Source organism: Mauremys mutica, chromosome 12 (genome assembly GCF_020497125.1).
Source record: "Mauremys mutica isolate MM-2020 ecotype Southern chromosome 12, ASM2049712v1, whole genome shotgun sequence".
Taxonomy (NCBI): domain Eukaryota; kingdom Metazoa; phylum Chordata; order Testudines; family Geoemydidae; genus Mauremys; species Mauremys mutica.
The window spans coordinates 25,076,112-25,089,546 of NC_059083.1; the positions used below are offsets into that span (position 1 = coordinate 25,076,112).

The 13,435-nt window shown below is 51.5% G+C and overlaps 2 protein-coding genes across 2 annotated transcripts in view; both read right to left on the minus strand.

Moving 5' to 3' along the window:
- LOC123344881 (tripartite motif-containing protein 10-like) overlaps positions 1-2,030 on the minus strand; it is a 32,211-nt gene extending 30,181 nt beyond the window's left edge. The window contains exon 1 of the mRNA XM_044981372.1: positions 1,929-2,030. Coding sequence (XP_044837307.1) covers positions 1,929-2,030 — 102 coding nt within the window. The remainder of the gene's footprint in view (positions 1-1,928) is intronic.
- Positions 1-13,435, minus strand: part of LOC123344920 (tripartite motif-containing protein 15-like) — a 346,226-nt gene that overhangs the window by 176,295 nt on the left and 156,496 nt on the right. The window lies entirely within an intron of this gene.

Below are 13,435 nucleotides of genomic sequence, written 5' to 3' on the forward strand. Positions count from 1 at the left end.
GGCTAATATTTCAGCTTTATGACTGTGCAGTCTAAAGGTCACAGTCCAGCCCCTGCAAAACACCAGCTAAGAGCTGGAAAGAAGATTTACAGGTTTAAAATCTGTAACAATCCTACCCACTCCCCTCCCCCCACACCCCACTCCAGCTGCCCCAGGCTCTTCCTGTCCTTTTTTCTCCTTGGGCCAATACTGAGCCCATCATCACTGTCTGTGTGGGCTGGTTCTGCTGGAGGTAAATACGAGCCAGGGATCCTAGTTTGGGTTTTGTCTGACTGTGGGCAGAGGAGTGTCAGGCCAGAGAGAAGGGACAATGGGGACTGCTCGGCACACAAAGCCGGACATGCTCAAGTCCACAGTAGGCAGCAATTGCTCCTCTGCACGGGCTCTTTGCTGCTGGAGCTCCCCACAAATCTTTCCCACCAAGGCATTCGCCACCATAGATCTAGATTCTAACTCAGGTTGTGCCACTGATCCTTTGACCTGAGCAGTTAGCCAGTGTTTGGGGCATTCTAGGTTCTTCCACTGGCAGGAGAAATGGATTATTTCTTTGGTGCAGTCTTTATTATTTACAAACAATGTCCACGCATTCCTGTGCCCTGAACATGGTAGAAACAAACAACTGCCAGCAATTTCCTTACTCAGAAATGCTCTTTCCTGGCATTGCCAAGTGTGGGGGGGGACTGATAGAGAGCCACCCACCTGATCAAGGTGCGTCTGACATCCTAGAGGAAAGAGAGAGGAGAGAGAGATTTAAAAAAAAATCTCAGGACCACCTGACACCCACTTGGGATTCCAGGGTCATGGTTTCATTGAGCTAATGGGGGTTTTCCATCTCTAATATCAATGTGTCTGTGAGTCTGCAAAGAACAATCATCATTCACATTTCAGCAACACACACACTGAGTTACACTGTGATCTCTTTTCAGAGTAGCAGCCGTGTTAGTCAGTATCCGCAAAAAAAAACAGGAGTACTTGTGGCACCTTAAAGACTAACAAATTTATTTTAGCATGAGCTTTCGTGAGCTGCAGCTCACTTCTTCGGATGCATAGAATGGAACACACAAACAGGGGATATTTATACATACAGAGAACATGAAAAGGTGGAAGTATGCATACCAACAGGCAGAGTCTAATCAATTGAGATGAGCTATCGTTAGCAGGAGGAAAAAAACTTTTTGAAGTGATAATTAAGATGGCCCATAGAAAGTGTGAGGAGAACTTAACATAGGGAAATAGATTCAATTGGTGTAATGACCCAACCATTCCCAGTCTTTGTTTAGGCCACAGTTAATAGTATCTAGTTTGCATATTAATTCAAGTTCAGCAGTTTCTCTTTGGAGTCTGTTTTTGAAGATTTTTTGTTGCAAAATTGCCACCTTCAAGTCTGTCACTGAGTGGTTAGAGAGGTTGAAGTGTTCTCCCACTGGTTTTTGAATTTTATGATTCCTGATGTCAGATTTGTGTCCATTTATTCTTTTGCATAGAGACTGTCCAGTTTGGCCAATGTACATGTGATCTCTGTGATCTCTGACTCCTGGACCCCTGTCCCTGTGTTGGCATCTGGGATGTTTCTAGCTCAGGCTCACTTGCAGCTCTCATTGTCCGGGAATGGCAAACTGCCAAACCTGCAGACGCTCAGGCTTTCCCTGAACAAGCTGGGGGCAAGGCCCAAGGTTAAGAACCCCTGGTTTACATCGCAAGACCTGAGCAAACACCTGCCATTCTACTGCTCTACCAATGCAGGTTTGCATTTCAAAGTACTATTCTATCCAAATGGGAGAACCCAACTCTTAGTTACCCAGCTTCCTAACAAGCCTTGAAAGGTCGACCATGGGTCATGTCAGCCTATGGGTTAGTTAACCCTTTGTGGCCATGTGGCACATTTTCCTGAGATATAATCATATAATGTCACAGCAGGCTCGGCCGATACTGTGATCACAGTGTAGAGGCACCAGATCTTTAAAATACTCCAGACAGATGGGACAGGTAAGTTCATACTGGAGAGTTTTTGCTGGATTCACAGCAGCCATGGCGTCTAGTGCAGGAAAGAGACAAGAGAGGAGTTTAGTTTCACTTCCTTCTGCTCAGAAATGGGCTGATTGAACTTTGTACCACTAGCCGATTCCTTTCTGGGTGCAGTCTCATGATTTCTTCTCTGTGGACTGTAAAGAGTCTTTGAATCAAGTATGATAAGTCCAAATTGTCACCAGCTCCTCCAAAATGTCTGCCAGGCCCCAAACTTTGGACTAGTCACTTGGGTCAAAAAGGGTAACTATCGACTTGGGAGTTTCACTGCCTGACATGAAGATATGGTGGAGCAGCGTGGGAAGGAGGGTGAGAATCACAGCTGCTGACTCCTACTGCCTGTTCCCTACCTGGCCTTCAGGCTCCTTAGGACCCATGTCTCTCTGGTGCTTATGTAATCCACTGGTGTGTGTGTGTGGAGCTGGTACAGTGACAAAGGGTTGAATATTTAGCATAAGCTGGGGCAGCCTGTGCTTTTAGCTCTAGGGGTCCCTGGTTCAGTGCTGGGTGTGCTGGCCAAATGAGCAGCTGTCACCCCGGTTCTTAGCCTGGTGGCTCCTGCTTCTGTTTCCCTGCACAGTCTCCCCAGCTCCTGGGGACTCCTGGCTCTCTGCAGATGGCAGCCGGTGTGAGGGGAGCTGGCGCTGGGGCTCCTGCGCTGTACAGGGGATGGGCTAACCAGAGCTCTCCTGTCCCCAAGGCTCTCAGGCCACTTGTCCAGCATGGCTGCAGGAGGGGATCTGGAAACAGACAGAGGAGGGCCTGGGAGTGTCTGGGGAGCTGCCATGTGGGGCCAGAAATGGAAATCCAGCTGTGGTGAGAAAGGAGAGCTTGTCAGGGATGTGGCTGGTTAAATGGGCTACTGTACAGCTGGATACAATTTTGCAGCTATTTAATGCATTATACTGTGGAATTTGTATGTTCTTGCAGCTGGATGGTGTGAACTCAAATTATTTTCCTTAAGGGCAAGGCTGGCACTGCTCCATGTTTTGCTGGAGAACGCATGGCTGGAGATCTGGAGCCATCAGTCACACGTCTTCATTCTGCTGCTGTTTCCTGTGGCTGGGAGCTGCAGCCAGGACTCTGTTGCGGCAAAGTGGATCTGAGATCAGATTCAATAGGGAATCTGGGGAGTGGCCTTCTGGAGCCAGAACAGGAGCTGCAGCTGCGATGGGAAAGACGTACTGGAGGGAGATGCTGCTGGGGAAGCAGCTGGTCGCTTCAAGAGCAACCGGATACAATATTGTTACAGATCATGACTCCCACTGTGATGAGACACATTGTTACCATTAGGCAAGACAAACTGGTTACATGGCTGTAAACTTGCTTCTAACCAGCCTTGCTGCTTCATGGTGTCCAGATGCTGTCAGCTCTGGTTCAGGGGCTCAGGCAGAGGATCTCACTGCGGCTGGGTTTTGTTGCTGGTGAACGTATTGCCTGAGAATTGCAGTCATCAGTCAGACACATGCAACATGCAGTTATGTTTGGCCAACAGAAGCAGCCTCCAGGAGATGAGGTGGAGGCTGGAGGCATGAATCCCTCATCCCATGTCACTTGCAGCTGACTGTGCCGATGAGACAGTTCCCAGACTGTTTAGTGGAACAGTGGGATGGGAGAGTGGGGATGCTCTCCAACAACACGGACAAAAAACAAGGGCTGGGGGAAGAGTGAAACAAGCTAGAGGCCATGAGTACAAATCATCTCACTTCTACTGCGTGTTGTGTGTGTGCAGGCACCTCCCAACCCTTATGACTGACCGTGACTTCGTATTCCCAGCCCTAGAAGGCAACCTAGTATTGGACACCATTACAGCCCATTTTGCTAATAAGTTAACAGAAGTTGCACAAAGTCACTGAAGTCAAAATGGGGAATAGAATCAGGGTCTCCCAATGGATTCCCCAGGTCTTAGCTACTCACTCCCCTGCCTCAGCTGAAAGCGTCAAGTATCTGTTCATTGGTTCTCCTGTTGCTAACAGTTACACCACATCAGAGCCAGCAACAGGAGACCAGAGTCCTGATTGCAAATGTTCTACTGATGACTGGCAACTACTTGTGTAAACCATTAGCACGGCATGTGTCATGTTCCCTCCAGCAGCTGGCCCAGACACAGCCCAACAATTATTCCCAGAGCTGAAGCGCTGTGGTGGGGTTCTGAAGAGACATGATTTAAATCAGCGGTTTTCAAAGTCTGAGTCGTGACTCCGCAGGGTTCACCTCTGGCCTGGAAGGTGGCCACTTCTTTATTTGCATCCCGCAAAGTTTCATCTATGTTTAATGGGTTATTTCGTTGCAAAGAAATATACAATGAAAACATAATTACAGGGATATATGCAATCTAAATGTAAGATAACAAACAACCCTTTATTAGTTTTCATAAAGTTTCCACATCAGACATCTTCTCATCTTAACACTAACAACCACTTCAATTTAGAGTTATCTAATTGCCAGGGCCTATAGAAAGGAACAGTAATGTAATAACAAACAAGATTTAGACAAGCAAAACCAATACACTTAACATCTCTGGTTTGGTCTCTATCTGCACAAGTGAATTGGCCTGAATACATATTGATACTCTTAACCCTTTGATATTCAGACAAGTGAATTATTGCTCTGATCTGAGCTGGTCTGTCAGTGCCACCTGGACAACGTATTTCACACACTATAACTGCCTTTGAATACAAGTTCTCAGCTGGCAAGGAGGAAGATCAGCATCATGTGGGCAGCAGAGCTCCCAAGTTACTGGATTAGTGAAAAATTCACTATTTCCCCTGGTTTCTGTTGCTTTTTCTCTGTTGCTTCCAAAGCAGACAGTCATTCACAGATACACGCGGGACTCTTCTGCCAGCAAACATGCAGCAAAGTAAGCATTAGAAGCCATGGGAGGGGTGAGGGGGGAAGAGAGAGAATTTCAGTCCCACTGACACACACACACACACACACACACACCACTCCAAGGAAGAGATTTTGCAAATATGAGGAAGAGAGGCCCTGCCCTGAGCACACTGCTATATAGTCACTGAACTAATGGGGCTTTTGTCTCTCAATATCTATATGTCTGTGACTCTGCAATGAGCGATTGCCATTTACATTTCCGGAACGCACACACAGAGTTACACTGTGGTCTGTGACTGCAGGACTCCCGTGCCCACATTTTAGGAGCTGTCCTGTCCCTGTGTTGGGATACTGTGTATTTCTAACTCAATCTCACCTGCAGGAATTCACCCGGTGGTTTCTGACACTTCCCCTCCAGCTCACTGATCAGCTCATTCAGACGGGAAATCTGCTCGGAGAGTTTGGTGACATTTTCATTCTGTATCTTTATCTCCTTTTCCAGCTTTTCAAGCTGGGCCAGCAGGAGCCGCTCTTGTTCCTCCAGGAATTGGTGCAGTTGCTGAAAATCAGCCACAATTTGCTGCCTCTTCTTTTCTATCTGTTTATGTAAAGCAACGGGGAAAGGGCTGGTCAGGGACATGGAGGCAGCCTGGGGGGATCCTTTCACTGAGTGTGCAGGAGGGAGCACTTCTTTGCAAACCCTAAGATTTCTGAAACTGGACTCTACCCTGTGGTTCTTGGGAGAGGATTCTCTGACCCCTTTCTCATTCCTCCCCAATGTCTCTGAAAAGGGATGCTTCCATGGCTGATGTGGTTATGACATTGCATTATCAATAGTCTCTGAGCACAGAGATCCTGAGCAGCAGGAGACAGGACTCAGCATTACACAGAGAGAAGTTCCATGGCAAGAAAAAAGGATGAAATAATTCAACAATGCAAGAAATGACACAGACACAGAGAAAGCCACAAGGGCTAGAATTTAACTCATTCACTGAAATGAAAGCTTAGATTCTGCTCATGAACCTAACCCAGAAAATCCATGATCATGGAGAAACACAGACATGCCCACATTCACCAAGACCTCCAAACAGACCTCTCACCACAAGTCTCCACAGGTTAACAACAAGAAGCACCTACCAGATATTCCTAGCTTTCCCCCTCTCCAGTCTCTTTAAAACCCAGGAGCTTTTCTCTCTCTTCCCTCAGAGTCTTCAATTGGGCCTGGATTTTCTCCTGTAGAAAAAGAGATGATTGGGAGGTTTCATTCTGAGGGTTCAGAAGGGTGTGTAGGGGGATGTTTTTTCCTCCCAAACCCAAGGTGACTGTTGGTCCTAATCAGCTGATGACATGAGAGCCACCTGGGAAATGAAATCTGACACTGGTGACTGGGAGCGTATCATATTCTGAATTGTTACCAATTCAGGTTCAGTCTTTTTAGTAATTAAAGAGAGACCTCAATTATCCAAGGGTGATTGGTATTGATTAATTCATAACATGAAACTGGAGTCACGTGGTAGTAACTCAATTAATGTGGTTTTCAGAAGACTAAATTAACAAAGAGACAGAAATCCCAGAGACCACCCAGGCTCAAAATATGGGCTGGGATTCTCTCAGGAGCAAAGTCCCCATTGAATTCCTGCCCTGAAGCCCTGGGGATTGCACTGGCTGGACAGACCTGGTCTACGCATTAGGGCCAAGCCCCATGAGACAGGCTGATTTGTGTTAAGAACGGTTGGGCTTTGCCCTAGTGCTGTTCTGAACACACTCAGCAGCAGCAATGCCTTCTGGGTAGCTACCTACAGTCCCAGTCCCTGGAAAGATCACAGAAGTTGCAGATCCTGAGTGATGTGAAGAGGCTGCATTGTGGGACTCATGGAACCACTGTGGCTGGTCCTTGCCCACGTACAACACGGACCAGGTCAGACTGACCCAGGTCAGCACCGCCCAGGGGTTAGTTTTGCTACAATCCAGTGTAATCCCAGTGGTACTTGGCATGGAGCTGAGCTCTCTGGAGCCCTTTTGTGTGTAGATTCAAGGTGCTCAGGGTCAATGCAGCATTTAGCCCCATGATCTCCTCTAGTGCAGGTTGGCATCTGAGTTTAACCCTTCATGGACAAAAAAGGGAATTCAGATCCCAGTGAGCAGGGGCGGCTGTAGACACCAGCGCGCCAAGCAGGCGCTTGGGGCGGCCGTTTCCCGGGGGGGCGGCATTTGGCTCCGGTTGAGCTCCCGCCGGCATGCCTGCGGCAGGTCCACCGGAGCCCGGGACGAGCGGACCTGCCGCAGGCACGACTGCGGCGGGTCCCGTCTTCCCGCGGCTCCGGTTGAGCGCCCGCAGGCATGACTGCGGCAGGTCCGCTCGTCCCGGGCTCCGGTGGACCTGCCGCAGGCATGCCGGCGGGAGCTCCACCGGAGCCGCGGGAAGAGGGGACCCGCCGCGGGACCGGGGAAGGGCGGCGCAGCGCTCCGCGCTGCTTGGGGCAGCCCGATTTATAGAGCCGCCCCTGCCAGTGAGAAACCTCATCGCCCTGCTGGGCCAGGGGTGTTTATCAAGGAGTCTTTCCTTCCTAATGGCCGCACTTCATCACTGCTCAGTGCTGTTGTGGGGGTGGCAGCCTGGTTTAGCTGTTTGGGCACAGGACTGGGCCTTCAATTACCTTGGTTGTATTCCCAATTCTGCCACTGACCTGCTGCATGACCTTGGACAAGTCACTGCCCTCTCTGTGCCTCAGTTTCCCTTCCCCACCCTTTGTTTTGTCTTGTCTACAACATTGTCCCTCATGTTTTATGCAGGGCCCAGATCTCATTTGGGGGGATATGGGGACTGTGATACAAATAAAACTAAGAAGTTCTATGATACAAATCAGTAACACAGAGCGTTTGATTTCACAGACTATTGGGTTGGAAGGGACATCAGACAGTCATCTAGTCCAACCCCCTGCTCAAAGTAGGACCAAGCCCCAGACCCGTAAGTGGCTACCTCAGGGATTGAGCTCACAACCCTAGGTTTAAACAGGCCAATGCTCAGACCACTGAGCTATCCATCCCTCTAATCAACAGCTTGTAACTTCCCCATCTCCAGCCTGAAGGCAGCACTCTCAGCTAGACCAGCCTGCAGCTCTTGTGATTCAAGCCTCACTGATCATTTAACAGCTTCAGTTCTGTAAGAAGCACAGGTACCAACTTTCCAATGTGCCAGGGGCTAGACACCTGGCTCTGCCCAGGCCCTGCCCCCCCTCCACCCCTTCCCCCAAGCCCCCCCCCAACTCTACTCATCCCAGTCTGCCCCATCCCCCAAGGCACCACTCCTTACTCCTCCCCCCCACAGCCCCCACAGCTGAGCTTAACAGGCCTGGGGAGGCACTGATCAGCAGGACCCACACAGTCTGCACCTATGGTAAAAAAGTTCCCTTATTTCACCAGTGGAAGCTGGTTTGACAAGGATTCAGCATCTCAGATAAGAGTCTCCCATGTCAGGTACCTTTCAAAACTATTTTTTGCCCTTCTTGCCACTGTGCCAGATCATTTATTTTTCAGTAGTATCTCCCCTTCAATGAAGGCTCTGGAGAGCTGAATGATGCAGATGCACACGTAACAAGCAACTTCCAGTGAAATGAACCTTGTACCTAAAATCCAAAGTTATTACCCATTAAATTTGACAGCTATTCCCTACCTTGTACTCCTGGGTAGCTTTCTGTATAGGAAGCACTGTGTGAGCTCTGTCACACACCAGACAGAGGGGGATTTGATCCTCTTCACAGAACAGTTTCAGAGTCTCCTGGTGTTCCCCACACACCCCTCCCCCACCCTTTGCTGCCTGTAAACTCAGCCCTTTAGCTATTTCTAGATTTGCCAGCTGCCTGTTGGGCCTGAGGTTTCTCTCTTGCAGTTTCTCTGCACTGAGGGCAGGAGGTGGCTGTATCAGATCCCTCCCAGCACTGGCTGATGCAGGCTTGGCAGAAATTGTGCCCACACATGGATATGGGGTGCATAGAGAAGGAGGCGAGGGGAAACGTGCAGCCAGAAACGCAACAGGATATTGGTGAGGAGCCGGCATAGGGGCTGCAAGCTGGAGCACTCTAACTAAACGTGCACCAGGGTCTCCCTCGCGCTGCAGAAGGGGCAGGTGTCTGGGACAGGGGTAAACCGCGCCAAGTACATGCCTGTGCTCACGGCCCCATGAAGGAACCACCCACTAATATCCCCGGCGGGCCTTGGGACCAGGGTGGAGTACAGGCTGGCCCACCGGGGTTCCTCACCCTCCATAGGTGGCAGGAGGTCCTGCCCATTGGTGTCGGGGCAGGACATGAGGGTGAGGAAGCATCTCTACACGAGCGTGTAGAGATGCTTCCTTTGCACGGTTTGGAAGTGGACCGGCTGCAGATCGGGCAGCCAGCTTGCGGAGAAGGGGCAGGGCGGCCGGTTGGGTCCACGGGGCAGGGGCCCGATGAAAAGGTCTGGAGGGCTTGGGGTGGGGGGCGGGCGGGGCGTGCCCTTGTGCAGGACCTGGTCGAGGTAGGCCCAAGCAGCGGGCGGCAAAGTGGCCTTCACCTCCTGTAGTACGCGCCAGGGAGTACAAGGTCTGGAGAGCCCCAAATGCTGAGCGAGCGTCAGGGGATCCAGCCAGTCTCCCGGTCGTAATCCAGGAGGTCTCCGACCCTGGTAGTTTCTGCCAGGACCAACCCCCCGACTGGTGCACAGCAACTGCCAGGCGAGCAGGGCAAGGGCAGGTAAATCGAAGCTTCCGCATTGCAGCTACAGCTATTCACACACACCGCCCCCCGGCCTCCAAACCAGAACCCCCCCCTGCAGTGAGCCAGGCGCAGCCACGGGGTGGTGGGGGCAGGAGGGAAGCAGCCAGCAGCCCCCCCACCCCCCTACGAGTAAGTCAAGGTCCCTGCACCCGAGCCAGGCGCCCGCAGCAGCCACGTGATGCTGCAAAAGGCGCGAGGAAGAGGACCAATAGCAGCAGGATGACCACGAAAACGAAACCAAAAATCGCGCAGGCGCACTAATGAGCCTTTAAACCTTTTTTTAAAGCCGATTGGGTAACCGGGAGCCAATCACGCTCTCAGGGGGGGAATTAAAAACCAATAGAAAAGGCAGAAGCCCCGCCCCCAGGGGCAGCCCCAGAACAGGCAACATTCGCTGCTGGAGAGAAGCCGAGCGAGGCCGGCCGGGCTCTGCCTTGGCAGCTCCTGCAGCAGCCGCCGGGTGTTTCCCTTCCTGGGACTGACTCGGCTGCTGCTGGGCGGGGAGGAGCCCCGGGAACATTGCAGCCTGCAGGCGTTTGTGTGACATGTGACCCCAGGGCCTGTGCCTGGGGGGCAGGGGCGGCTCTAGGCACCAGCAAACCAAGCTGTTGCCTAGGGCGGCCAAATCTAGGGGGCGGCAGGCTGGGCTGGTGGACCTGCCGCAGTCATGCCTGCGGGAGGTCCACCGGAGCCGCGGACGACCGGACCTGCCGCAGGCATGACTGCGGAGGGGGGCTCGTCCCGCGGCTCGGCAGGACCTGCCGCAGGCATGACTGCGGCAGCTCAAGCGGAGCCGCCGGACCCGCGAACCGTCCGCAGCCATGCCCGCGGGAGGTTCGCTGTTCCCGCGGCTCCGGTGGAGCTCCCGCAGTCATGCCTGCGGCAGGTCCGCTCGTCCCGGGCTCCGGTGGACCTGCCGCGGGAGCTCCACCGGAGCCGCGGGAAGAGGGGACCCGCCGCGGGACCGAGGAAGGGCGGCGCAGCACACCGCGCTGCCTGGGGCAGCCTAATTTCTAGAGCCGCCCCTGCTGGGGGGCATCCCCCTATCCTGGTGCCCTTGAAGGAGCAGAGTGTGTGTGTCTGAGGAAGAATAGTCAGGCTTGGCAGAATTCATTATATATATTATATATATATACACACAGCTAGTACTGCAGCTAGTTTTAAGCATTTTTGCAATATTTATTGAGTTAAATTTTCACACTCGCATAAATCTGGGGTTTAGCATTTCCTTCCAATTGTTCTCAATTTCAGATTTCACAGCTGCAGGAAATTAGGGGGGGATGCGTCAATAGCAAGTCAGACCCCAATGATTTAATGTCACTAGACACCAAGATTAAAAAAGTTGAAGCTTTATAACCATGAAAACACAGATGGTCGCATCACCTGTCAAAAGATGCAGAGTCACTGTCCTTCAATCAAACGCGAATAAGTTCTCAAGCAGCCTTGTTCTTACTTTGTGTATCTCCAATTATCATTTAGTATCAATTGAAATATTTTATTCATTGGTCTGTGTGTAGACAGCAAAAGCAACGTTTGCCAACATTTATGAATAAAAGCTAATTCTTCCAAGCCTTGTGATGATAAACTCTCAGAGCTAAAAGCTGGGTTAAGCTGGAATCAGTGTTTTCAAGACCCGATTCTCATTTACACTAACCCTGCTTTGGCTCAGTGGAAAGGGGCTGCAGCATCACCAACTGTCATAATTTTATCATGAGTCTTGTGATATTTGGTGTGTTTGATGAAGCCCCAGCTCCTGGAAGCATGTGAGAAGGTGAGACTCTCAGCTTTTGTTTTCTAGCTATTGTTTTTGTATCTAGCTCTCTTTGTGGCAGAAAAAAAAAATAAAAATGTCACCCCAGTGCAGTCAGGGCTCAAGCATAATTTTTTCAGGCTCAGTACAAACTTGTAACTCAGGCCACCTCTCACACATGGTAATGGGGGTTGCAGCCTGGGCTGGGCCACAGGGTCTCCGGCCTTGGTAAAGTGTAACCATCTCTCCACACATACACCCCATGTGGGGGCCCTGAGTGCAGTCTAAAGCTCTGAGAAACCAAAAGGCAAATAAAATAATACTAATAGTTACTATTTATTATTAAATCTCATGATTTTGAGGGGCTGGCCTGATTTAAGAATTTTAAATGCCTGGGGTTGGCAGTGCTGTGCCGGTGAGAATTCAGACCATAAATCTCTCTCAGTTACCCAAGGGAATCCCCTAAATGAGTGTCATCGTTGATCTAAACCAGCACAGTGAACAGAAAGGGGAACGGACACAGAGGACAAGCTATGGGAACGCGCAGAGCTGGGCTGTGGGCCCCAAGCAGGACATGAGCAGAGTCCCCCCAGGCCCAACAACAGCAATTCCAGGCCCCAGGGCAGAACAGTCAATGGGCCCCCGCTGGTGCTCGCATGCACAAGCCACGCTCACGTGGACCCCTCCACCTGACATTTGAGCAGAGCCTGTGCTGGCTGGTGCCCAGCGAGCTGCCGGCTGTGCTGCTGGGCGCACTCTTCCTGCATGGCCAGGCCTTCCATATGCCCCCCAGCTGCCTTCGCCGCCACTGCTGATATCGCCCCACATGGCATAGGTGCTGAATTTTGGTTTTGCCAGTGGGTGCCCCTTCTCGACTCTGCCCCCTTCCCAAAGGCCAAGCCCCCACTTTGCCACACCCCACGTCTTCCTCCCCCGCTCTGCCCCCTAGATCCCCTCCCCTGAGCACCTTCTAACCCTCCTGCCCACTGCCAACTCCTTTCTGCCCCTCCTGCTTTAAGGGTGAGGTGTGTGTGTTTGGCTCAGTCTCCCCGTCCAAAATGGCAATTTCCAGCATATTTATACACACACTTCCTTCATATTCTAGTTATTGAATGTGTGTCTATCAGTGGTATCATAGCAATATCATTATTAAAATAGTAATGAACTACAGCATTACATGACCATGAATTACAGTGTATTAAAATCATTACACTCAGCTACAAGCTGCCTTCACTGACACCCCTGTGTAAAGACACTGTGTTCATTCTGTGGCTCACCCCAGCTTAGCGCCTGGAGCTGAGGGCCACTGACGGCTGAGGGCCACTGACGGCTGTGGGAAGAAGGTGGATGGGACTCACAAGCTGTGGTGAGTCTTTCCCTGCTCCCTTCCTCTTTTCTCCACTCCCTGCCCCTTTCCCTCCCTCTTGTTTCTTTTCTAAGTCCTTGCTCCCCATCTTCCTGATGTTTCCCCTTCTTGCTTCCCACGCGGGTCCTTTTTCTCATTTCTCTCTGCTCCCCACCTCCTGGGGGCTCAGTCTAGTGCCCGCAGAGGAGGTTGCCCCTCCTCAGGTAGGAAGGGTGGCCTAGTGGTTCAAGCACAGGTCTGGGGCTCAGGTGTCCTGGGTTTGGTTCTCTGCTCTGCCACTGACTCCCTGCTTAGTCTTGGGAAAGTCACTTCACCTCTGTGTACCCTAGATCCCACCTGCCACATGGGGCTAATGCTGACCCTGTCTCCTAGGCTGAATCTCTTCATGGCTGTGTGGTGAGGCGGGAAATGGAGATACCAAGGTGAGTAGTTTGGGCTCCACGCAGGGGGCACAGGAGATGGAGGGACTCAGGCCAGCTCCATGGGTGTGGGGCATCAGCCCATCTTCTGCCAGGGTCATGGGCTGCTTCTTCCCCACACCCAGTGTGGCTCCTGCTGTGGTCCAGGGCTTCTCCCACCCACCCTGCCTGGCTTTTGTCGCGGTCTGGGACTTCCCCTCCCCCTACCCAGCAGCCAGTGTCCCGGGCTGTTTCTCCCTGCTCCTGCCGGGGTCTAGAACTTTTTCTTCCCCTAATGTGTCACTGCACC